We start from the raw sequence: 26336 nt of genomic DNA on the forward strand, positions 1-26336 counted from the left end.
TGATCCCCTGTCACCACAGTGAATTAAAAATTCACTGAACATTTCCCTTGTCCCCACGAGATCCTCATGTCTGTCTATAGTTACTCCTTGTTCCCTCCCACAGTCCTAGGCAACCACTAATCTATTTTTTGTGTCTTATAGACTTGCTTTTCTTGACATTTCCTATACGGTGAATCATACCACTTGTGTTCTAGCTTCTTTCGCTTGGCATTACGTTTTTGAGGTTCATTCATTTGCAGCCTCTGTCAGTAGTTCCTCACCAAATATTCCATTCTGTGGGTAATGCCACATTTTGTTTTTCCATTCACTATTTGATGGGCATTGGAATTGTTACCATTTTGTGAATAAAGCTGCTATGAACATCAGTGTACAAGTTTTTGAGGGGACATATGCTTTCATTTCTCTTGGACAAATACGTAGGAGTGAGATTTTGGGGTCATATTTTAAGTTTATGTTTAACTTTTCCAGAAATGGCCAAATTGTTTCCCAAAGTGCTATAGATTTACATTAAAAAAAAAAAAAAAGTCCTTAGCAGAACAGATCTCTTTCCTGATTTCCCCTCAGTTGTAGATCTATCATGTGATTTTGCCAGAGTGATTTTAGAATCTTCTCTCCTGGAGCCCCCTGACTTCACCTGGCTGGCTTAGTGCTGGTGGGACTTGCTGCCCACTTTCCCAGTTGGGTCTTCCCTTCACCATCAGTATGGGAGAATCCATAGATTTCTTCCTCGTGTCTGTCTGCCTATTGCCTGTCTGCCTGCCTGTCTTTCGTGTTAGATCCTGTTTTTTTTCGTTTCCTGTTTTGGTTTATTTCCTCATTTAAGTAATATACTGTCTTCTTTAAAAACTTCAGAAAAGGAACACAGAAGACAAAAGTTTTTGATTCCTTGCTTGCATGTCTGAAAATGCCTTTATTTTACCCTCATACATGATGGATTTCTCTGGATTTAGAATTAATTACCAGGGCCCCCAGATGGCTCAGTCAGTTAAGCCTCCAACTGTTGATCTCAGCTCAGGTCTTGATCTCAGTCAGGGTCGTGAGTTCAAGCCCCACATTGGGCTCCACACTGGGCATGGAGCCTACTTAAAAAAAAAAAAAAAAAGTAACTTTCTCTTACAATTTTGAAGATCTTACTCCATTTTTATAAGCTTTCAATGTTGCTGATGGCCATAATTCTGGTTCTTTGAAACCCGTTTTCTGGAAATTTTTGAGTATCTTTTGGTAGATTGTGCTGTCCACTCAGTAGATGTTTTCATTTTAGAAACTCATGTCTCTTTGTTTAGGGGAAGAAAACACTAGTTGTTTTTTTTTCTCTTCTGTTTATCTACTCTCTTTCTAGAATGGTGGAAATTGGAGCTCGTGGATTGATCTTCAATTTTTTCAAGTCTCTCCAATTTCTCATCTCTGTCTTTTTGTCTTAGGAAGCTTCTACTTGCACCACATCTTTTAACAGGTTTCAATTTTTGCCATCATGTTTGCATTTCTAGAAGAACTTTTTCTTTGGTTGGGGCGTTCACGTTGTCTATATGTTCCTTTTTAATAGCATCCCAGGGGTCCTTGGGTGGCTTAGTTAACTGTCTGACTTTGATTCAAGCCATGATCTCATGGTTCATGAGTTGAAGCCCTGCATCGGGTTGGCTGCTGTTAGCATGGAGTCTGCTTCAGATCCTGCGTCCCACTTTCTCTCTCTCTCAAAAATAAACATTTCAAAACAAATTTAATAGCATCCCATTCTTGTTTTGTGGATACGATATAGTTTCTCACTTTGAGTACTTTAATGGCACAGTTTTGTTTAACCATTCCGGAATGTATGCATTTTCTTCTGTGTTATTTCCTTTATAGTTTGGTGTCTGACTTTCATTTGAAGGCTCTCTTGAGAGGTTGGTAGTCCCTGCCTGTCTGCTGTGTGTGGCAGAGAGACTGAAAGTTCTATGTTCTTGGGCCTACCTGAACAGTGGACCAGCTGGACTGTTTCATCGGGGGTCTCCTCCCCTTTGGGACCTTTGTCTTGGGCTGGCCAGATTTTTCCATAGAGGAACGTTCCAATCTGCCTGGAGGCTCAGGTCCTGGGAGTTCAGTGAAGGAAGAGAGGCTAGGAGTCTGTCCTCTCCATCTAAGTACAGAACCCTGACTTTACCAAAAGACCATCTGTTTGACCTTCTCATCAATAAATCACCCATCTACTGCTGGGGTGAGGGAGGGGCAGGGTTGCCTGAGCACACCAAGTGTTGATGATGAGATCTGAGTGTGTCAGCTACTTCTCCCCCTGACTTTTAATATGAGAAATTTCAGTTCTGTAAAAAAGGTGCATGAGTAGTACAGTGAATGCTCATATTGCCTTTACCTGCATTCACCAACCCATAGATGTTTGCTACAGCTGTTTTCTCTACACATTTTTTTCTGAACCCTTTGAGAGTGTATTAGTGACATTATGACATTTTACCTCTAAATGCATCATCTGTCTTCTAAGAATGAGAACGATCACATAACCACGATGCACTTTTCACATGCAAGAAACTTTACAATATTATTATCTTACATACAGTTCATATTGAAATTTTTCCATTGTCCCCGCAAATACCTTTTACATTTTTTTTTTCTTTAAATTCAGGATTTATTCAAAGGTTACATGTTGTATTTCTTTGCTTTACCTTTTAATCATAAAGTGTCTCCAGCCTTTTAAAAAATATTATTATTGATCTTAACATGGCACTGACCTATTTGAAGGGTACAAACCAGTTGTTTTATAGAATGTCCTTCAGTATGGCCTTAGACATCTGTTTTCTCATGATTAGATTCAGGTGAGACTTTTTTTTAAGTAAGTCATAAAGTGTCCCATTAGAGTACGTGAGGTCAGTTTGTCCTATTATTGGTGATGTTATTAAGTTTGATCACTTGATTAAGGTAATGTCTTCCAAATTTCACTACAGTAAATGTTTTCCCCTTTTGTAATGAAAAGTCATCTATGAATAAGTAATGAGCAATCTGCAGAGTGGTATTCTAAGTGTTGTCCAACAATCATACACTCAGTTGTTTTAGCTTGTGTCAGTGATTCTTGCCTGCATCAGGTGATTTTGTAATTCTACCATATGCACTTCACTTAATAAATTATATTGTTTTATAAAGATCTTTCCTGTTTCCTGGCATTACAAAATGTTCCAGGTTCTTCTTGTAGATTTCCTGTCCCAGACCTAGACTCCATCATTTCTCTAAAGAGCCCTGTTCTTTCAGTGAGGAATGGTGTTTAGAAACCAAGAGCTGAGTGTTAGCTGTGCTCATAGTTATTTGGGCATTATAGCACTTCTTTCAGTGGATGAAGCTAGGAAACCTTTTGTTAATAATAAGCTCATACTGGGACGCCTGGGTGGCTTAGTCGGTTAAGCGTCCGACTTTCGCTTAGGTCATGATATCGCGGTTCGTGGGTTCCAGCCCCGCGTCGGGCTCTGTGCTGACTGCCAGCTCAGAGCCTGGAGCCTGTTTCAGTCTGTGACTCCCTCTCTCTCTGACCCTCCCCTGCTCGCGCTGTCTCTCTCTCTCTCCTAGAAATAAATAAAAATATTAAAATAATAATAATAATAATAATAATAAGCTCATACTTACTGACCCTTCCAATTCTAATCTATACTAAAGTTCTTCCTTTCCTCCTCCCATCTCATATTTTTTATTTCCTTTTTCCCAGGGTGAGAACCTTGGTTCCCAACACCCTTTCTATGTGTATCCATTTGGCCAGTCCTAAAATACTTGTAGTTTTGGAATTACTTCTCCTGTACCACTATCAAGCACACACTTACTAAGTAAATTCCAGGATTTCTTTCTCTATAGTTCTTTATGTTACTAGACTGTTTCCCACTGATGGAGTATAGTCAGTTCTCAAGTCAAAAGTCAATAGTATTCATTCCTTTTTTTCCTTCTGGGTAATTATGTTAACATTTCATCCTGTTTATATTCAGTTTTAGGACTTTGCCTCCTCATCTTGTTGATTTAATTAATTTTTTATTTTTTTTGTATTGAGATATAATTCATGTACCATAAAAATCACCTCTTTGAAGTATACAATTTCATGTTTCTTAGTATATTCACAAGGTTGTGTAATTAATTTATTTTTAGAATATGTAAAATATAAACAAGATTCAGAAGTTATAACTATATATTTAAAAGTTCTCAACAGGGGCACCTGGCTGGCTCAGTCGGTAGAGCATGTGACTCTTGATCTTGGGATTATGAGTTCAAACTCCATGTTGGGCATAGAGCCTATAAAAATAAATACATACATATATACACTCATACATTAAAAAAAAATTCTCTTTCCTTTTCCCTTTGCCTTGCTGTTCCCACTCATGTCCTAGAAATAAGTATAGTTATTAAATTAGTTTATGGCTTATCTTTCTTGAGTTTGCTTTTGCTTTGTTTTACAAAAATAAGCATATATATGTATATTTATTTCCTCTTCTTTAATTTTCTTTGCCTTTCTTACATAAATATCTTACTGTGTATACTCTCAATGGTGGTTTATTTCTTTTTAAATATTTTTTATTTTTTTAACTTAGTTTATCTTTTAATCCTTTAAATTTATTTTTTGTTTAATTTACATCCAAGTTGGTTAAGATATGTTGCAGTGATTTCAGGAGTAGATTCCTTAATGTCCCTTACCCATTTAGCCCATCCCCTTTCCCCCATCCCCTCCAGCAACCCTCTCTGTTTGTTCTCTATATTAAGTCTTTTATGTTTTGTCCCCCTTCCTGTTTTTATATTATTTTGCTTCTCTTCCCTTATGTTCATCTGTTTTGTATCTTAAATACCTCATATGAGTGAAGCCATATATTTGTCTTTCTCTGAAAGACAGAGGGGGGAGGGGCAGAGAGAGGGCAACAGAGGGTCCGAAGCAAGCTCCTCACTGACGGGAAACAGCCCTATGTGAGGCTTGAGCTCATGAACTGTGAGATCAAGACCTGAGCCAAAGTTGGATGCTTAATCAACTACACCACCCAGGTGCCCCTCTTTTTTAATTTAACAAAATACCCATAAAGTCATATGTTAATTCATAAAGATCTTTTTCATTCTTTTTTCACAGTTTTACCACATGCCTTCTTAGAGACATACCATACTTTGTTTAACCTCCTATATATGGGCCTTCAGATTGTTCTTGTTAGTCTATGATTAAATAAATATAATTCCACAATAAATAACCTTGTACATACGTCCTCCCCCCTTTCAAATTGTAGAAGGTATATCTTCACTGTAAATTCTTAAATATAGGATTGTTGGGTCACAGGGTCAATGTGTATGTACTTTTGCTAAATATTGCCAGATTCCTTACTTTTTGTTCTTTTGAAAACATTTTTTTAAATTGAAGTGTAGTTGACATATGATATTATAGATGCCTTACTTTTCTACTTGCCTCTCTGTTGGCCTAGGATTTAGCTTTCTGGGCTCAAATAAGTTGAGTGATTTGCTTCTAAAAACAAAAAAACAGTTTTGAGACTGACAAATGCTAATAAACAGGATAGGATCCTTTGACAACAGGCATAAACTGAGATCATCACCAGGCAAATTACAAGGTATGGTCACCTTCTTAAGCTAATTATTACTTCTTTTTTCCAGTTTTTACAGCTTTGCCATCTTCTTTCCTTTTCTGTTTGTCCTTATGACTATGCCTTTTTAAAAATTCCATTACTGTTGTTTTAATAAGTTTCAGGGGAGACTAGAGGTGAATGAATATGTTCATATAGTTGGATATCTCTAGAAGCTTCAAAAATGTTATTAACCTGAGATTTTTATATCCAGATGAACTGATCATGCATGAGACTGGAATAAAGGCATTTTCAGATATGGAAAGATTCAGAAAAGTTGCCCTGCCCTTTCTTAGGAAGATATGTCTTGTAAAAGGAAGGGGTAAAGTAGAAAAAAGGTGGCCTGGGGGTCAGGAAAGAGGATCTAGTACAGGAGGACAGCAGACAGACCCCCAGGATCATAGCCATGCCCCAGCCCATAGAGCAGCCCATTCAGACTGGTGATAGACAGTAGGAGGTGGGGGAGGGGCTTCCCCAGGAACAGTGGAACCAGGAGATTCTGATGTGACGTTTTGAGTGTTTAATTTTTTTATTGCTAGTCTTTGTTATTTGCTATAGCAACTGGAAAGGATAGCAGTCGATACGCCAGGAACTAAGCAGATTTAAAAATTAATGCAAACAGGGCTCCTGGGTGGCTTAGTCAATTACGTGTCTCCTCTTGGTTTTAGCTCAGGTCATGATCTCACAGTTGTGAGATCGAGCCCCAGGTGTGGCTCCATGCTGGGTGTGGAGCCTGCTTAAGATTCCCTCTCTCCCACTCCCTCTGACCCTCCCCTGCTTGCACATGCACTGCACTCTCTCTCAAAAATAAAATAAGAAAAGAAAAGAAAATAGCAAATAACTCCAGGACAAAAAGAAAGTGTAGAAAAATGAAATAACCTAGTATGCTTTTTGGCTCACAGGTGAAGAATACTTCCTTTATTCCACTAACTTTAATTATGAAATTGATTTTACTCTGTTGGAGAGGTGGCTAAGAGTGTATATGAGCTAAACCTTAACTGTCCTAACATTAAGTCAATGGACAACATTCAAAATTGATAAAACTGGAAATAGCTGGGTATACCTATTATTTAGAAATATAGACCTAATAATATCAGAAGAAATGAGTGAAAGAGAGACGTCTTTAGGAAATGGGATTAGGAGCAGGGGACTGGGAAGAGGGGAGCTATATCTTGTGATAGACAGACATAAGAATTAAGATCTTGGGTGAGGATACCTACCAGGTCTTTCTGCTTCTGCCATCTCTGTGCTGGCAGTTGAGACCCGCAGCCACATCTTGAGTGTGTCATAGGTCTGTCTAATGGCTTCAGCTTCTGTCATCAGCCTTAATGGAAGGTAAGACATTTTTTTCTTTGAACTTGTGCCTGAGACATTTGTGGACCCTTGAAATGGGGGAGGCAGATTTTGAACTTGGAACTGACAGGGCTCTATTTTTGCAGTTATTCTCTGTGTTGAGTTATATATTACCCACATAGGTACAAAATGAGAAAACCTAAGTCCTCATTTGCCATTTCAAAAATTAAAAAAAAAATTTTTTTAATATTTAATTTTTGAGAGAGACAGAGTGCATGTGTGGGAGGGGCAGAGAAAGAGGGAGACACAGAACCAAAGCAGGCTCCAGGCTCTGAGCTGTCAGCACAGAGCTGGACATGGGGCTCAAACCCACAGATAGCAAAATCGTTACCTGAGCCATAGTCAGGTGCTTAACAAACTGAGCCACCCAGGCGCCCCTCATTTGGTATTTCAAAAGTATAGGTCTTAGAACCTTAATAGAATGGAGACAAAGATGTCAGTCCTGGGGCTTGCCCGACTAGCAAACCTTTAGCCTTGGGAAGATTAAGCTCTGTGATCCTGACTGGGAGGGGAAAAAAAATCAATGTAAAGAATATACGACATAATGGTAATACCATTCAAAATTTTATATTTTCAGGCGCTCTGATAATTAGAAATCTGCTTTTTTTTTTTTAACTTTTGAAAATGTTTTATTTATTTTTGAGAGAGAGATAGTGACAGCGTGAGCAGGGGAGGGTCAGAGAGGGACGGAGACACAGAATCTGAAGACAGGCTCCAGGCTCTGAGCTAGCTGTCAGCACAGAACCCGATGCGGGGCTCAAACCCACAAACCGTGAGATCATGACCTGAGCTGAAGTCGGATGCTTAACTGACTGAGCCACCCAGGCGCCCCTAGAAATCTGCTTTTGGTAAGCAAGTGTTACTTGACCTACTTATATCTGATTTTTTACCATGATTCTAATCCTGTTTTGGTATAAAGAAGGAAAATGACATGCCTTGGAATGTCTGCTTGGACACTAAAGAGGCTCCAGTCTGTCCAGCCCTTTATTTGGAGAAGTTACAATCTCATCAGGACCCTAATACCACATTTGGACAAGTAATGTGTTCCTAGAAACATAATTAGAATCACTCACATTTTGTCCTCTATTTACAAACAACAAACGGGTGGAAGCAAGCATTGTCATTGCTTGCCCTGACTCAGTTTCCCTGTTGGACTCGAGGCTCTCCTGTGGCCCCCTGAGCTGTCTCTGTGAGGCTTGTGCTTGGAAAGCAGAAAACTTAGAATGCCCAGTGGAGCAAGAGGGGGCTGACCTGAGCCCCCTGGGGCACACAGGACTGTGCTGCTTGAGAAGATGGGCGGAGACAGGCTTCTGGTGGCTGGTGGCTGGGCTGTGAGGTGGGAGGAGGCTCAGGTCCTGTGGACATGGAGGAAGAAGAGGACTCACATCTCCCCTCAACTTTCTACTTCTGCTGTGAAGCAAGTCTCATAACACTTCTGAGCCTACTTTCTCATCTGTAAGATATTTCCCTTGGCTTTTTTAGTACCAGGTCAACCATGTTGGCTCCTTGCTTTATGTCTCCTTCCATGCACTCCCATTCCGTCTTTGGCAGCTGGAGCCATTCTGAAGTCTTGGTGAGGACGCCTGAAGAGAGCAGAGCACAGATGGCAGCTTGTGGTGCAGAGAGTACCCTTTTCAAGATGGCAGGCCAGGCTGGGGACTGGGGGCTTGGGTGCACACTCAAGACTCTTCCATTCCCAGTCACAGGGCACAAGTATACCCACAGCCAGTTGCTGGATGGAAGAGAAGGCAGGTAGAGGGTGTGACCTCTCAATAAATGGGGACAGGATCATCTGCTGTTTTGCCCACTGTGGATTCCCCATGCCTAGGAGAGTTCCTGGCACACTGAGATGGAAGAGAAGAAGGAGGGAGAGGGAAAGTTGGTTTGGGTTGTCTGCATCCTGAAACCACTTCTTGGGGCCTGACTGTAATTATATTGGCTCACACCCACCAACTGGCCGCAAGGAGAAATGCTGTCTGTGGGTTGCAGAAGGAAATCTGTGTTGTCAGAGGTCATCCTAAGGGATCTATAAGGATGTTACTCCAAGGAGTTCTGTCTCCTCCCCAGCCGCATCCATTTCCTGCTTCTCTTAGCCCCCAGGACATTGGGAAGTCCCTTGTCTGTGCTGGTGGGTTCCCATGGTGGCACTGAACGAGTAAGTGATGAGGGCATGGGTGTGGGTGATTGGCTGTGAAGAGAAATAATAGAAAAGAGAAGGTCTCAGAATTCCCACCTGAGCAGGAGAAGCCTGCTCAGCGCTAAGTGGCTTCCCCCATCACCACTTGGGTTTCTGGGGACTTTCCTGCGCATTTTGCCTGTTGGCCCACACCCCTTCCACAGTCAGTCAGCATCCAGGCTCCAGCAGCACACTCTGTTACCCTTTCTTTCTCTCCCCGCCCTGTGCCCCAGATTCACGTGACTCTCTGTGAGCACTTTGGCCTCTCCTGTACTGGGTGCTGCTGTGCTTGGCCTGGGGCAGAGGCCAAGACACAAAGTGGAATCACAGGTCTTGCTCGTTGGAGCAGACAGAGGGAGACGTGCGATTCAGGTGTAGGGAAACATGCACTCACCACACCCACACTTGTCCTCAAGCTTGTCCCAGATGTGTCCACTTTGGCCTTTGCCCAGGCTGTGCTCTCTGCTGGGAAGCCCTTCTGTTCCCCTCAGTCCTTATCTCCAGTCTGCCATCCCCCAGAAGCCCAGTGTGGTTCTCCCCACTTGTGTGCCTGCGTCTCAGGGAGTGATTTGCAATCTGATGGCTCCTGATCCCCATCACATGCCCATCACATGAGGAAGCGAAACACTCATACTGAATGAGTGAGGAAGGAACCAGAGCTGCTAGGGCTCGTGACTTACCCAGGGTCTCAGAAGGAAGTGAGGAGGAGCACACACACAGACTTGTACAGGTGGTTCTGTGCAGCTTTTTGTAGGGTAATGAAAAACTACAAACAACCTGAGCTTCAAACCAGAGTGTATTATGATAATTAAATCCATTCACAGAATACTGTACAGCCATTAAAGGTGATGTTCTTAAGCACATTTCAGAATATGGAAAGCTATTTATAGTCTTAAGCTTACAAAGCAAATCATAAGATAGAGTGATGTGATCCCAATATTTTTAGGGATTTATGTAGAAAGAAAAGACTGGAAGGGCAGCAGACAGTTATGTAACAGTTTCTGTATTTTGGCTTCTCAGACTTTTGCATTTCTTAATTATTTCACATGGATTGTTATTTTATGATGAGAAAAAATACAGTTTGTTTGTGAAAACAACGTCAGGGTCTGTGGAATGAGCAAAACCAGATAGCTGGAGAAGCTTCAGTCAAATGGGGCACCATGGAGTCAGGGAAGGTGGGTTTGTGGGAGGCCACCAGCCATGCCACACCCACGTCTCCTACATCCTCTGCCTCAGGCCATCTGGAAGCAGAGCAGGCCTCATTCTGCATGCAGCCGTGCAGACCCAAGTTTGACGCTCTCTGTCCTGACTTTGTACCAGGTGTCCTCACCGTGCACCAAGATGCCCCCATGCAGGCAGGGTGGGGAGGAAGTTGGCCCAGGTCAGATGTTGCCTCTGGCTCTCTCCCATTCTGTGCCTTGGGTACATTGCCTCCTGTCTCTGCATCACCCCGCACCTTGACGAGGGGGGAGAGTGGTGCTCTCTGGGTTGGAGGACAACCCCCCCCCTGCTGTTAGAGACTGTGGAAGCACATTCACCGATAATGTGAATTGCTATTAGACCATGGTCCATAAAACTAGAATTCTTCCTGATCCCCAGCTTCCTCTTCACACTTCCAGCTGCACTTGAGGCCAGCTGCACACCAGGGCCTGTGCCAGGCGGCCAGGAGCCAGGCAGGAATATGGAAGGTCCTGGCCTTGAGGCTGTGAGAGGCACCAACAAACAGGTGCACAGACATTTATGAAATCTATGAAACCTTGAGACTCAGACCCAGTGCAAGTAGTGCAAAGGAGGGTGTCACACAGTGGCTCCCCCTGCATACTAATGAGAGGCTCCCAGGCCGTTGGGGTGGAAGGGGTAGCCTGGGCTCTGGAGAGCCCCCGCATGGAACTGGAGCTACTGAGGTATTTTCAGGAGGATCACTGACCCTGTGCAGTGCTAGCAGTAGCCTGTTAGAAAATGGAAGAAAGGAGAGATTTCATTTCATAATAGTAATAACAAAATGAAGCATAGTTTCAGTAAGAAGTGTATGTGACCCATTGGGCCTGAGCAGCAAGGTTTCATAGGTTTTTAAATGAACAAGTGAATAACTGGAATATGTGCTGCCTTTCCCCCCTACCCCCCAACCTGATTTTCCCAGCCCTGAGTAGGCTGACTACGCCGGGCTTTAACTTGGCCCTGGCCACAGAGAGCCACTTGCAGCTGTGTGCCCCACTGCTACGTGAGCAGTGCTTACAGCTCGTTTCTCTTCTTACTTTCAGAAGTGACCGGGGAGTCGCGTCCTTACCATGGGAAGGAGGCTATGGATCCGCGGCTGGGCCGGGCCCGAGGCAGCGACCCCAAGCACTTCCACGCGGTGAACGTGGCACAGCCTGTGCGCTTCAGCAGTAAGTTGCAGACCTGCCCTGTCTGGGACCTCAGCCTTACTGCCCTGTACGGCCCCTTGCGGCCCCTGGCTGTCCTAGGGCCACTCGGCTGGATGAGGGGTGTGCCTCGTAAAATGGCCCTTCAGGGTGGTCAGGGGGCATCAACCTCCTTTGATGACTGAGGCCATACAGTGACCCAGCCCCTGAGTGGTGAAGCCATGACGCAAACCCAGGCTCTGGAACGAGGCTGCTTGTTTCCACAAGCCAGTAGCCCTTTGGTAGATGGAGAAACAGGCTTTAAGAGATGAGGTCCAGCTGATGGGGTAGGAAGGCTCTACCTCTGTTGTTAAAGCATTTTGGAAAGGACTAGTTATTTAATGAACTCCCTATAACATTAAGATTTTAAAGGAGCATTATAAGATTAAAGAAGGTTGAAAGAAAAACCACACCGAAAACCCCCCTCCTAAACAGGTGTAAAGACATGTGTAGGTATGACACGCCAGGACAGGAGGAACTCACATGTGATGTGTCCACTGTGGTTGGCCGTGTTAATACTCAGCGCGCAGACACTCCGTGCTGGGGAGCCCCTCAGAGCCCAGCCCCCGTGCAGTGTCTTAGTTCTGTCTGACAGGAACTGAATGAGCTGGGGGCGGGGGTCAGCTATCCCATAAGCCATGATATTGTACCCGGCCTTGATCCATAATAGCTGTGAACTGCAGGAATTCTCGTGGTTGAAGGGGCGTTGAGAAAGCTTGGCAAGTGAAGAAACCAAGGCTCTGAGAGGTCAGCCCATCCAAGGTCACACAACCAACGGGGGCAGTGCCAGGACTCAGCCCTGTGGAACCCTGACTCTATCTCATGCTCGCCCTTTTCATTGCTTACTTGTTTTCTTTTGAAAAGGTAATACTTCTATTGAGATAATAATTCCACAAATTTCAAGTGATTAAAAAAAGATGAGCCAGTAAAAACTAATGTTCCCTCCATCCATTGCCTCCAGCCACTGGCTTCTCTCCCTAGAGTGTTTCCTCCGGATGCATCCCAAGGTGGTGGGTGAGGAGCCCAGGATAGGGGCCTCCCTTACTGCTTGCCAGACGAGGTGCTTGACCTGTGCACAGCTCGGTGTCGCCACATTGAGGTGTTCCCACCTCTAGCCTGAGAGCGAGGCAGAACCCACTTGGAGGGAGTGTGGCAGGTGGGACACGTCACATGTCAGGGCTTAGGAACACTGGTGATCCTGTTGCCCCTCAAGCCCACGCCACACAGGAGGCACATGCTGCGCCCACTGTACACCTTCCAGGCAGAGATGATCTCAGGGTTGGCTCCTAGTCTACACTGAAGGGCCCTCCTGCGCACTCCTTGGTATGTGAGCAGGCCCTCCCCAGCGGGCAGGTGGCACTGTCCCCTGCCTACATTGCAGCAGTGCTGTGGCAGGCCTCCCTGGCTACAGGCCAGAGCCGCCATTTCCTCTCTTGTAATCTCTGTACCTTTGTTAATAAGTTACACATACGTGCTCTAAATAATAAAAACAGGAGCATCTATCTGTCGCACGTCTTACTAGCTCCACAGGATGTAGGTGCATTAAAAAGTTGCATTTTGTTAACAACTGGCTTTTTTTGTGTATATGTTTTTTTTTAAGTTTATTTATTTATTTAGAGACAAAGAGAGACACAGAGAGAGACAGGGAGGGCCTGAGAGAGAGGGAGAGAGAGGGTCCCAAGCAGGCTCTGTATTGTCAACGCAAAGCCTGATGCGAGGATTGAATCTCACGAGCCACAGACCATGACCTGAGCGAAAATCAAGAGTTGAACACTTAACCAGCTGAGCCACCCAGGTGCCCCAACAACTGTCTTTGTTACAGATTATTACTCTTCATCAGTGTGCACTTATGAGGGGGGTACTCCAGCATTTGGAGGTCATAGGTCTTATCCAAGGCCAGCCATACAGGGAGTCTTCCTCGCCTGGGGGGTGGGTCATCTGGGCTGGCCTGCCTCAGGGAGATGCTGGCTCTGACTGACTACTCCACTTCTGCCTGCTGTAGGACCACCTGGGCCTCTTTTTCTCACCTGTAGGAGGCAGGGGCTGGTCCCGTTACCCCAGTGGCACTCCTGGCTCTGATCCCCTGAACTTGTGTTTTAGGGGAGTGCTGGCAGGTACTCACGTGAAGAGGAAAGGAAAGCTGAGGAGTGGGCTCGGGAAGCAGTGCCCCTGCTGGCAGAGTAGCCAGAGAGCCAAGTGTTGGGTCAGTGAGGGTGGTGTGGGCCCGAAGCCTTTCTGCTGCCTCCCACCAGACCTTTCAGTGAGCTGGCCTGGAGAGACCTGCCATTTCATCAACCAGACTTCATCTCTGAGAATGAAATCCACTTTACCAAAATGCATTCAGTGGCCAGTCCTTACTGCCAAGGAAATCAAGGGCCTTACAGAAATGAGATGAGCCCCTGTATATGCTTGTGCCTCAGGCTGCATCTGGGTCTTAGAGAAACTTGCATTTCACAGCATGTGTAGTCTTATGGGCAGAGCTTGTCTCTTGAGCCTCAGTTTCTCTGTTTTTTTTTCTGGGGTGATTTCTGACTTTTGCTCAGATGCAGCATGTCTAATGGCATTTCGGAGTGAGGATCCTAATTTAGGGGACAACTCCCCTCCCGCCCTTCATGTTTCCTAGGGAAGTGCCCGACAGGATGGCACCACTATGAAGGCACGGCCAGCTGCTACCGGGTCTACCTGAGTGGAGAGAACTACTGGGATGCTGCGCAGACCTGCCAGCGCGTGAACGGCTCCCTCGCCACCTTCTCCACCGACCAGGAGCTGCGCTTTGTCCTGGCCCAGGAATGGGACCAGCCAGAGCGGAGCTTCGCTTGGCAGGACCAGCACAAGTGAGTCCTAAGCTGGGGACCCAGGGCCAAAAGTCAGGCCGTTGCCCAGCAAGCAGGATGCCCACCAAGGACATGGTTTCTGGCCACCTATAACACTGCTCAGGCTTTTCTGGCAGCTGGCATTTTTGGAGAAGAGCACCCCGGCCCACTGGAAACAGATAGAGATCCAGGGGTTAGAGTGGCCATCAGGGGAATGCTGGGAGCTCTCAGAGGTGCGGGGATGGGCTGCCACATTATGTCACCTCGGGCCAGCTCCTTTCATTGGCTCCCATCTGTGGGTTCAGCTGCAGCTGTGTCGGGAGGAGCTCTTTGATGGACTTCATGAGCCTGGCCTGAGGGGCACACAAGTGGGCAGGGATCTTGGAAGGATCCAAGAAAGCACTGCCAGGCCCTGTGCTCAGTGCTTTCCATGGTGCCCTTGTTCGGTCTTCCCAGAAACCACAGGAGGCCAGTGGGTAAGAAGACAGGCCCAGGGGGGTGCACACAGGACTGCAGGTTCACTTTAGCTGGGGCGTGCCTGGGTTCCAGCCCAGGCTGTCTAGCACCAGAACCTGGCTCTTGTCCCTGAGGCTCTGTGACATTGCATAAAGTGTGGAAATTGTAGCCAACTGGCAGCATTTCCCAGGCCCAGAGTTTAGGGGGTTTGTTGGAGGGCAGGTGTATGCCAAGGGCTGTGGTGTTCCTCCCCTGGAGTTGGCATCATACTGCCCCTTCCACGCTGCTGGGGGATCAGGGAACGGATTATAGGTGTGGCCAGATGGCCAGTGCTCCCTCCCAGGGATGACACAGAGCACAATGACCATAGCAAGTAGAGAGCGAACCTTCATTTCAACACCTTGACTGGGTTTGGCCTCCACTGTTATGCACTGTGACAAATCATGAGACCACTTACCATTTTCCTTCTACAGTTACAAAGCGAGAAAAATAACTTCTAGATCACAGGGTGATTGTGAGTCCATGGAGAAGTGAGAGGGCTCCGCCCACTGGGTAGAGAAGCTCCCCATCTCCCCAGGGCGGCGTGTGCGTGGCAGTAGGCTGAAGGGACAAGAGTGGCCTCAAGCCAGGCCTCCCATGGTGGCATTGGGCCTGCTGATAGGCATCCCCAGGACTGGGGCTGGAAGGCTGCAGTGAGAGGCACACACTCAGCAGGTGGTTGTGGCAGTCGGCCAGGTACATGTGCACATCGGTGCTGTGACGTGCATGCTCGGGAGCACACCACAGGTCTGGGACGAGCTGGCTCTGAGCAGAGACCAAGTGGGAGACCGTGAGCACGGTTGTACCCAGTGCTGCAGTGCAGACTCATAAAGGCTTATGTTTTATTCAGATGTAATTCATACTATAAAATTCACCCCTTTAGAATGTACCATTCTGTGGTTTTAGTATATTCACAGAGTTGTATTCATAAGGCTGTATATACACCACGAATAAGATTGGTCTTGCTCAGAATGTGAAAACTTTATTGGATCAGCCAATAAGAATAGTCTTGGCAGGAGTTACCCAAGATACAGCTTTTTCTGAACTATGAAATTATTGTTTAGAATTTTAGTTCATTATATTGTAATTAAGCTTCAAAACTTGAAAAAATCATTAATGCTTTAGAAGTTTGGTGGTTTTTTTAAGCTATTTTGAGAGAGAACAAGAATGAGTGTGAGGCGGAGAGAGAGGGGCCAGAGGAACTGAAGCAGACTCTGCGATGACAGCAGAGAGCCTGATGCGGGCTCGAACTCACAAACCGTGAGATCATGACCTGAGCCGAAGTCAGATGCTTAACCAACTGAGCCATGCAGGTGCCCCAGAAGCTTGGTATTTTAAAGGTCAATATAACTGTAAGATGCCCGCACTCACACACCATCCATGGCTGTGTCCCCGCTGTCCTGAGGTCCCCTGCCTTTCTGCCCTCTGCCTTTCTGCCCTCCTGCAGGTTGTGGGTTGGCTACCAGTATGTCATCACCAGCCGGAACCGCTCCTTAGAAGGCCGCTGGGAGGTAGCGTTCAAGGGTAAGTCTTTCTGGTCTTTCAGAAGAGTTGTTGGGTTTGAATTGGGGTGGGCGCATCATCCTGACTAGAGGGTATTGTTGGGGGCTCCCCATTCTCTCCCCAGCAGTGCCTGGCCTGTACAAGTGCCTGGTGCAGGGCTCATGGAGAGGAGCGGGCCCTGGATTGCAGGGAACACTGTGGTGTTGCGCAGGTACCCCAAGACCCTTCAGGGGGCTGGAGCCTTCTCCAGATTTCTAGACTGTCCATTTTCTCTTTAAGTTAAGGTCTGTAATTGGGATATAAGAATGAATGTACAGAGTGGATAGCTGACGTGGCCAGAGGGAGGGATAAGCCTCTAAGATAGAGACATCCAGAAGTAGAATCCAAACTGGAAGGAAAGCTGTCAGGGAGATGGAATTAAAATAGAGAGAGAGAGAGTGTGTGTGTGTGTGTGTATGTGTGTGTGTTGCTTTAAGAATTTTATGCTGAGCTGCTTGAAAACACCAACATAATGTCAAGGGAAGCATGTCTGCTATGGGCAACTGAGCCCTACCCCCTGCCTGTCCCTCCCCTCCTGCCCTATTGCCCTGTCACTGGCACGTTTCTCCCAGGCCCTGGCTATGTCCTCTTCACAGACTACACACATCTCACACTGTCCACCTCACTGTGGAGTCTGAATGGGCTTTGAACTCAGAGCCCACCTGTTTCACAGCATGAGTGGCCGTGTGGCAGGTGACTGGCTGTGTCTACATAGAATGATTGGTGAAGGCACAGACAGGGTCAGTGTTCAAAAGCCCCAGGCAGCTGGGGAGTAGCAGTTGCCCAGAGAGAAGCAGGGTCCCTCGGGACAGGGGTGCTGAGCCTGGTAGCTGGTAATGGGCAGGGAGCAGAGATGGTAAGTGCAGAGGCCCCAGCAGAGGGGCCTCACCTACCAGCCTTTTCTCCTACTAGGGAAGTCACCCCATTCTTGTATCCTCCAAAGTAGCCTACTGTAAGCATGTCCCACATTTGCATTCCCAGAGTTTGTGAGTATAATGTTTAGATCTCCCACCAGAGTAGTTGACAGGCCAGAGAGTCACCATGTGCCTTGCAGTGGATAAATCTAGTAGCTCCTCATTGCCCTAATCATAGCCGTTGGAGGTGAATCCTAGGTGAAGGCCCACTTCCCTGGCCCCAGCAGAGGGCACTGGCTTTCAGGACAGTATAGACACTCCTGGACACCGCTATCTTCTTGACATTAGTGGTTAAAAAGTGGAGACATGAGTCTGCATAGCATGATAGCATGTTCTGAGCTGGAGGCAATGGGACCCTCATCTCATCCCTGGCATGAGAATGACAGAGGCCCTAAGTAGGCCCTTGTGGCCACGCTTGTCTCCATGTCTTCACTGGGGCATTTAGAGAGCAAGCCTGAAATTTAGAAAAAACAAGTGTCTTTACATTGGCAGCAGTGGCTCAGTGTGCGAGGGACCCGAGGCAAGAGTGAGGTGCCCACATGGACAGTGCTGTGGCTCCGATGTCCAGCAGCTCTGCATGGGTGCAACATGTTATTGGCCACTTGTGCCTGCTGTAAGTGGACCCAGCAGGTCTGTTCTGGATTTAAGTAGTAGCCACACAATGAATATGTGGCTAAAAAAAGATTTCTCTACTATAAGATAGCTGGCCCAGATACTTAATGCTGCTCAACATCATTTGTTCTGGGTTCAAAGAAGTTAAAAAAAGAAAAAAAAAATATAAATCCAAATGTAGTACATGAATTATTATTTTTTTTAATTTACATCCAAGTTACTTAACATATAGTATAATAATGATTTTAGGAATTGAATTTAGTGGTTCATCACTTACATATACCAACCAGTGTTCATCCCAGCAAGTGTCCTCCTCAATGCCCCTCACCCCTTTAGCTCTTCCCCCAACCCAACACCTGCCAGCAACCCTCAGTTTGTTCTCTGTATTTAAGGATCTCTTGTGGGTGGTGCCTGGGTGGCTCAGTTGGTTAATGTCCAACTTTGGCTCAGGTCATGATCTCACCACGTGTGAGTTTGAGCCCCACTTTGGGCTCTGTGCTGACAGCTCAGAGCCTGGAACCTGCTTCAGATTCTGTGTCTCCCTCTCTCTCTGCATCATCCCCGCCTACACTCTGCCTCTCTCAAAAATAAACAAACATTAAAAAAATAATTTTTAAAGAGAGTCTCTTGTGGTTTGTCTCCCTCCCTGTTTTTATATTATTTTTGCTTCCCTTCCTTTATGTTCATCTGTTTTCTATCTTAAATTCCACATATGATTGAAGTCATATGAGATTTGTCTTTCTCTGACTAATTTCATGTATCATAATATTTAGCATAATAGTTCTATCCATGTTGTTGCAAATGCCAAGATTTCATTCTTTTTGATCGCTGAGTAATATTCCATTGTATATATGTACCTCATCTTTATCCATTCATCCATCGGTAGACATTTGGGCTCTTTCCACACTTTGGCTATTGTTGATAGTACTGCTATAAACATTGGGGTGCATGTGCCCCTTCGATACAGCACTCCGGTATCCTTTGGATAAATACCTGGTAGTGCAATTGCCGGGTTGTAGGGTAGTTCTATTTTTAATTTTTTGAGGAACCTCCATACTGTTTTCCAGAGTGGCTGCACCAGTTCAGTGTACCACAATGAATTCTGATGCATCCCAGATGGTGAAGGGAGTTATACAAACTTTGGTGGACAGTTAGGGAAGCTGAGTCCGGATTTGTAGTGGAGATTAAGTCACAGGTGTTCAGAGGTATGACCATTGTGTTGTGCTGTGGACAAACTTGGAGGGTGAGCTGCCGTGATCCAGGACAGAGCTTCAGAGGGGTTCATTGTACTCTTCCTTCTGCTTTTGTGTCTGTTTGGAAGTGTCCATACCAAAAGCATCTTAAAAGGTTTGGGCTAAGAAACTGTACTTTGAGGAGAACGCGCAAAACACACCCCTGGCAAACAAGACAGTGGCAGAGCCCCCACTTCTGCTTGTGAAAGGAGCTGTTTGCCAGATGCCACCTGCTTCCAAACTGGGGATCCAGCGGGGCCTGAGCAGTTGGCCCAGAGATGGTTCATCACAATGGCAGCGGGAAGTAGATTTAAGTCTTTTGTCATCAATGGCAGACTTACTCCCAAGAAAAGACTGTGCCTAAGAATATAAGCAGATGGTGGTAGGAAGTTACCATGGGAAGACGTTTGAAAATACTTCAGGGGCACCTGGGTGGCTCAGTTGGTTAAGTATCCGACTCTTTTTCTTTTTGTAATATTGATTTCCTTTTTTTGTTTGCTTATATATTTATTGAGAGAGAGAAAGCAGGGGGGATGGGCAGAGAGAAAGGGAGACCGAATCCCAAGCAGGCTATGCACCATCAGCATGGAGCCCATCTTGGGGCTTGAATTCATGAGCTGTGAGATCATGACCCGAGCTGAAATCAAGTGTCGGGCGTTTAACTGACTGAGCCACCCAGGCGCCCCAAGCATCTGATTCTTGATTTCGGCTCAGGTCATTATCTCACGATAGAGCCTTGTGTTGGGCTCTGTGCTGATAGCTTGGAGCCTGCTTGGGATTCCCACCACCACCACCACCACCCCTCCACTGCTTGCGTGTGTGCTCACACTCTTTGTCTCAAAATAAATAAAAAAATTTTTTAAAACATTCACTTCATTTACATATTGTCCAACGTTTTCTTTGTTTTAAAAGTGTGCATTGTGTATTGGCATAGTGGTACTCTCAGAGTATTATCCATATACACACACTTTTTGCCCATGTATGCAGCCATCCCACTCCCCAGGTGCATTTTTAAAAATGTTTAATGTTTATTTTTGAGAGAGAGACACACACAGAGCACAAACAGGGAGAGAGGGGGAGACACAGAATCTGAAGCAGGCTCCAGGCTCTGAGCTGTCAGCACTGAGCCTGACATGGGGCTTGAACTCACAAATCACAAAATCATGACCTGAGCTGAAGTTGGATCCTTAACCAACTAAGCCACCCAGGTACCCCTCCCAGGTGCATTTTAAATTTGGAGCTCTGCTTGTGAGAGGGGCCTCTTCCCACAGCGTCTCCCCCAGGAGGGAGGCTCTGCATCTGACTTCTGTCTCCACAGAAGTCAGAGCTCCACACCAGGGTTCTGAGATCCTGACACTTAAGGCAGCACCTAGGCCCCTGGGGTGCCCTCCATGGAGGCTGAGAGCTGCCCCCTGCCAGAGAACATGGGGTACCATTTTTATAACATTGGTGACCAAAATTTGAAAACAAATCTGTGTTGTTTGAAGGGAATCATCCCCATTTTCTCATAAGCCACTCCACAAGGCCCCAGTGCCATTGCTGCTAGCAGTATCATTTCAGTTTCTGGTTATTTATATGTGATATTTATTTTAAAATATAAAAATGGAAGCATACTGTGGGTTTGATGTGCCCGTGTTGTGTGACTTGCTTACTTAAGACATCCTCAGTGTGGTACCTTGACCTCATTATCCCCCGTCTCAGCATGTACAACTTTAGGGACTCACTCCTGTCACAGACCGGGTCCTTGAGTCCTTCTAGCAAAGCAGTGACCCTGTGAGTGGCGTCCGATGCCCAATGCAAGCTGTGTCACCCCTCCCCTCTGTTCTCTGCTCCCATGTTACTGCTCTGAGGCCTTCATCTCCAAGTTCCAGCTTTCTTTTTTCCTATAGCAGCTGTGACCTTCCGACTTAATGTATACTTTACTCATTAAGTTTGTTAGTCATCTGTTTCCAGCCTTTATACCCCCACACTGATATGAGCTCTGCAAGACAAGGATCTCTCCCTTTGGCTGTTGCCCAGTGTACCCTGATTGTCTGTTTATGGGGTGGGCCCTGTGGGTGTTTGTTAAATCAGTGGGGGATATGATTACGAGGCTGTGTTAGATGTCGTGGGCTCCCCAAACAGAGTACCATGAATTTCTGGCTTAACACAAGTTTACTTTGCCACAGTTCTGGAAGTGGAAGTTCAAAATAAAGGTGTCAGCAGGGCCACCCTCCCTCTACAGGCTCCAGGAGAGTCCCTCCTTGCTTCTTTGCCAGCATGTAGTGGTTCTCAGCGTTCCTTGGCTTATGGCAGCCACACTCCGGGCTCTGCTCCATCTGCCATGGCCATTTCCCACGTGTGCCTCTGTGTCTTCTCCCTTTTTGTAAAGACACTGGTCCTTGGATTTAGGATCCACCCCAAATTCCTGATGATTTCATCTCAAGAGCCAAATAAGGTCACATTCTGAGGTCCCAGATAGCCATGAATTTGGGGGAGGTGTTCCTCAACCCACTGCAGATGCTAATTGAAGACCACACTGAGTGTTTTGGAGATGAGCCACATTTAGTTCCTGGCAGAGAAAGGATGGAGCATTTTTTAAAAATGGGTATGAGAGCCATAGAGAGGGTAAATAAAATGAAGGCTTGAAAGGAACTAAAGTTTGGCTAAGAGGAAATGGTCTTTTTAGTCACTGGTTTCGAGAAACTGCAGCCCCCCATGATCTTGGGGTAAACCAGGCTTCTGACCACAGAGTGAGGAGGCCAGGCGGTCCCATGGTCACCAGCGGATGAGAGGAGCTCCCTCCATTCAGCCCTCCCTGTGCCCTTCATCTGGTGGCTTGGGGGGCCTGAGTCACCCTCACCCCACCCCATCCTCCACTCTCAACTTGGCTCTGGCAGGTTCCAGGCAGCAGGGGGAAGTACAGGAGGTGGGAACCAGGTCCCAGGACTTTACCCTCAGAGGTGATTGGTGGCCTTGGTCAGAGCTTTGCAGTCATGCACTGAAATTGTGCTCTGGGCTGGCAAATAGACTCAGGACTAAAGACTTGTTTTTTGTTTTTTTTATAAAGGATGAAATGAACCTGTTCCATTTCAGCCCATGAGACCAGAAGCCAAATAGTGAAGAAAACAGTTTATTTTTTATTTAAAAAGTTTTTTAAACATTTATTTATTTATTTTTTGAGAGGCAGAGAGAGACAGAACACAAGCAGTGGAGGGGCAGAGAGAGAATGGGACACAGAATGTGAAGCAGGCTCCAGCCTGAGCTCTCAGCACAGAGCCCGACGCGGGGCTCAGTCTCACAAACTGTGAGATCATGACCTGAGCCGAAGTCAGACACTTAACTGACTGAGCCACCCAGGCGCCCCAAGAAAGCAGTTTTTAGGAATGGAGGCAACTTCCCAAGTGAAGGGCATCTGAAGGAGAAGAAGAGGGCACAGAAGTGGTACAGGAGGCCTTGTTGGGGAGTAGGGGGCCTGGAGGAAAGACAGCAGTGCTCAAGGCAACACCCACTCTTGGCAATGGAGGCAGGCTCTCGAAGTGGTGTGGAAAGTCACCCCAAAGAGCCTGCCCCCCCCCCGCCCTCTGTGGCCCTCCTGTGAGTCTGACTACTGGGGTCCCAGAATCCCCTAGCAGGGGTGTCAGCTGAGGATGGGGCTTCTGTGCCACCATGCTTCCCAAAAGTCCATCTTCCCACCCTTGTCAGCGAGCTGGGGGGCTGTGCTCCCAGTGTCCATGGGATGAAGCCCTGCCTTCAGACTGGCTGGACCTTCAAAACCAACCTCCACGCTTGGTTTTGGGAGCAAGTAGAATTGAAAAGGCATGCGTGGGAATGCCTCATTTCTGCTAAAGGGCAAACTGCACTGCCATCTTAGTAAAATGAGGTGATCTCCAGTGACCCACGTCCGGGTTAGCCTCAAGGAATCTCTTGGTGGTCCAGTGTCAGAGGGCTCTCTGAGCTAGAGAATGGGCTCTAGGGCTGGCTCTGCTGTGCCCCAGGTGTGGCCAGTTGCATTTCCTGGAGCATTGCAGAAGAGAGGCTTAGGGGTTCATGGCCCCCTCTGCCAACACCCCCACACTCCCACCCTGGGCTGCCAGGGCAGCCTGGTTTCTGATTGCCCGATCCCCAGCTTGGAAGGCAGGAGTTCGGTGAGTTACGGTCTCCCTGGAGCTGGGAGGGTGTCCCAGGGAGCCAGTGCTTTCCATTTCACATGGCCAGCTGCCGCCCCTGTTGGGCATTAGAACCACAATTCTGCCTGAACTGGGTGTTCCTGGCCTGTGCCGTAAGTGCCTTTTCGAGTCCTCCTCCTTTTACTAGTTGATACTCTGTTATAAGAGAGGACTTTCCCCTCCTTCCTGTTTATTTGTCCGTCTGAACTTCTGCTTTTTAATCCACCATGTCTTGGCCCATTACTCTACTCTTCACGTTGCCCAGAGCTGTGTTCATAGGATCTAGGGGAGGTCATGAACGAATGCCCTGACCATAGTGCAGCTAGCACTTGGTGGCCCACGAGCCCTTTGATCTATGGTCCAGTTGGGGGGGCATTGGTCCCCACACGTATCACATGTGATTGGCATGTAGGCTGACATTATGTTATTTCTTCCACAGGCTCCTCAGAGGTGTTCCTACCCCCAGACCCCATCTTCGCTTCGGCCATGTCAGAAAGTGACAACGTGTTCTGTGCCCAACTCCAGTGCTTCCATTTCCCTACCCTCCGCCACCAAGACCTGCACAGCTGGCATGCAGAGAATTGCTACGAGAAGTCTTCATTTCTCTGTAAAAGAAGTAAGCCACCTCGTCCGGTACTCCTAGTGAGCTGTGAGGAAGTGTTTCTCATGAATATGTGGCTGTCTGATCTCTGGACCTTGGCGTCGACCTTGAGTAGACTTCGACATCATGGTGCACTGAGGCAGACCCCTGTGTCTCAGTGGGGCGGCAGGAGCTCCTTGCCTGGCTCACACCCCACTCTGAAGGGGCACAGGTGCCGTGGAGGGAGGGCAGGAATTTGGGCAGCGGTTGATATCCGTGAACCCTCCTTTCTCTTTCCCAGGGTAGAGGTGATAATTCCTGCCCTCCACACCTCATTGTTGTTAGGAGATTACATGAGAATGATGACAGAGGACATGCTATGTCTTGTGGTGTTGGGAGAGGGGTGTTGGGGTCTCTGACTGCCTTGGTCACCTACCCATACTCTCCTTAGGCCTTTCCGAGACTTCTCACTTCACAACTGGGCCACTCCCCACCTCAGCTTGTGGTGTTTCCCTGTCCCTCTTCCCAGTCACTCACCCACATTCCATATCAAGGTCTCCTCCAGCTTCAGGGATTTGCAATGTGTTGTGCATGCCAAGGGCAAGGCTCCCCGCCAGTCCCCTCTGCAGTGGGTGGAGGGCCAAATCGAATCCAGAGGCAGCATGTGAGGCAGGCTGGGTTGCAGCCAGTGACCTCAGCACCATTAATATGGACCATCATCCCCTTCCCTGCCAATTCGTATAGGTCAGGGCATCATAGATTTCTGAGCCTGTTTCTGGACCTCCATTCTGACCCTTGGCTGTTTGTCAGTCCCGTGTTGATACCATGCTGTCTTTACAGGAGCTTTGGGATATATCCTCCTAGGTGGTGGTGGGCTTCTCTGTCTTGCTTTTTGCCCCTTATGTTGTCAATTCTTGACCTTTTTTTCTTCTGCATCAATTTTAGGATCCACTTTCTGAGCTCCATTATTAGAATTCTTACGTGGTTGTATTCTCCTAGATTTTCTATTTAGACATTTTTATGTCCTCTTCCAAATCTTTGACTTTTTATTTCTTTACCTTTTGTCCCCTGCTGTTACTTGCTAAGGTTTTTAGTGTAGTGTTGATGAGAAGTGCTGATGGTGAGCGTTCTTATCCTCCCAACCTAAAAGGGAAAGCTTTTAGTGTTTCATTGTTAAGTGGTACTTTCCGTAAGATTGCCAAAATACCTTTTTGAGGTTAAGGAAGTACCCTTCTATTCCTAGTTTGCCGGGAATTTCTACATTCCTAAAATGTAAATGTGTTTTCTGCATTTATTAGGATTACGTGGCTTTTCTTCTTTGCTGATTTATTTTGCTGTTTAGTTTATATTACATGATTTAATTTGTCATTTACTTTTTTACATTGGTAGATCCTCTGATGTTAAACCGTCTCAGAGTTTTTGTGTATCTGTTGCTGGTTTTGCTTGGCTGATAATTATTTAGGATTTTTGAAACTCCTTTAAGAAGTGAGCTTGGCCTGTTATAGTCCTTTTCTGCACTCTCCTTGACTGGTTTCTATATCACATTTATATTCAATTTATGAAATGAATTCGGAAGCATTCTTTTTTACCAGTCTCTAAGTCAGTCTGCACAAGTTGGGAATGATCATGTCCTTGAGTATTTGGCAGGCCATAGTCTTTAAGACATCTGGGCCTGGGAGGTGGGTGATTTTGTCATTTGGTATTTAGATACACAGTTGATGGTCCTTGAACAACACGGTTTTAAATCCACTATACGTAGATTTATTTCAGTAAGTGCATTTTCTTTTCTTTATGATTTTCTTTCTTTTTTTTTTTTTTATATATTGTTATTTATTTCTAGGAGAGAGAGAGAGACAGCGTGAGCAGGGAAGGGTCAGAGAGAGAGGGAGTCACAGACTGAAACAGGCTCCAGGCTCTGAGCTGGCAGTCAGCACAGAGCCCGACGCGGGGCTCGAACCCACGAACCGCGAGATCATGACCTAAGTGAAAGTCGGACGCTTAACTGACTAAGCCACCCAGGCGCCCCTATGATTTTCTTAATAACATTATCTTTTCTCCAGTTTATTGTAAGAATATAGTATTTAGTACATATAACATACAAAATAGGTATTAGTTGATTGTGTTATCACTGGGACTTTGGGTCGACAGTAGACTATTAGTACTTTCTTTTTGGGGGAATCAACAGTTGTACATGAATTTTCAACTATGCAGAGGTCAGCGTCCCTAACCCCTGCATTGTTCAAGGGTCCACTGTAATTTCAGACTTAGGAAAAAGTTGTGAGAATGCTATGAAGAACTTTCTCTCATATACCCCCTGTATAGATTCACCAATTACTTGTATTTTGCCACATTTGCTTATCATTTTTTCTCTGCATATTTCTTCTGAACCATTTGAGAGTAAATTGAAGATATTGTGCCCTCGAGGCCTAAATAATTACTGTGTTTCATAAGAACCAGGACACGCTCTTATATAACTGCAGCACAGTTATCAAAATTGGG

The 26336-nt window shown here is 46.2% G+C and overlaps 1 protein-coding gene across 2 annotated transcripts in view; it reads left to right on the plus strand.

Annotated features, from left to right (window-relative positions):
* Positions 1-26336, plus strand: part of DGCR2 (DiGeorge syndrome critical region gene 2) — a 98599-nt gene that overhangs the window by 49304 nt on the left and 22959 nt on the right. Inside the window, exons 3-6 of one of the 2 annotated variants that reach the window (XM_039242849.1) lie at positions 11361-11486; positions 14116-14335; positions 16257-16333; positions 23697-23873. In XM_039242849.1, coding sequence (XP_039098780.1) covers positions 11361-11486; positions 14116-14335; positions 16257-16333; positions 23697-23873 — 600 coding nt within the window. The remainder of the gene's footprint in view (positions 1-11360; positions 11487-14115; positions 14336-16256; positions 16334-23696; positions 23874-26336) is intronic. The other variant, XM_039242850.1, reaches the window with a different exon arrangement.

Source organism: Hyaena hyaena, unplaced genomic scaffold, assembly GCF_003009895.1.
Source record: "Hyaena hyaena isolate Hyena2069 unplaced genomic scaffold, ASM300989v1 scaffold_219, whole genome shotgun sequence".
Classification (NCBI taxonomy): domain Eukaryota; kingdom Metazoa; phylum Chordata; class Mammalia; order Carnivora; family Hyaenidae; genus Hyaena; species Hyaena hyaena.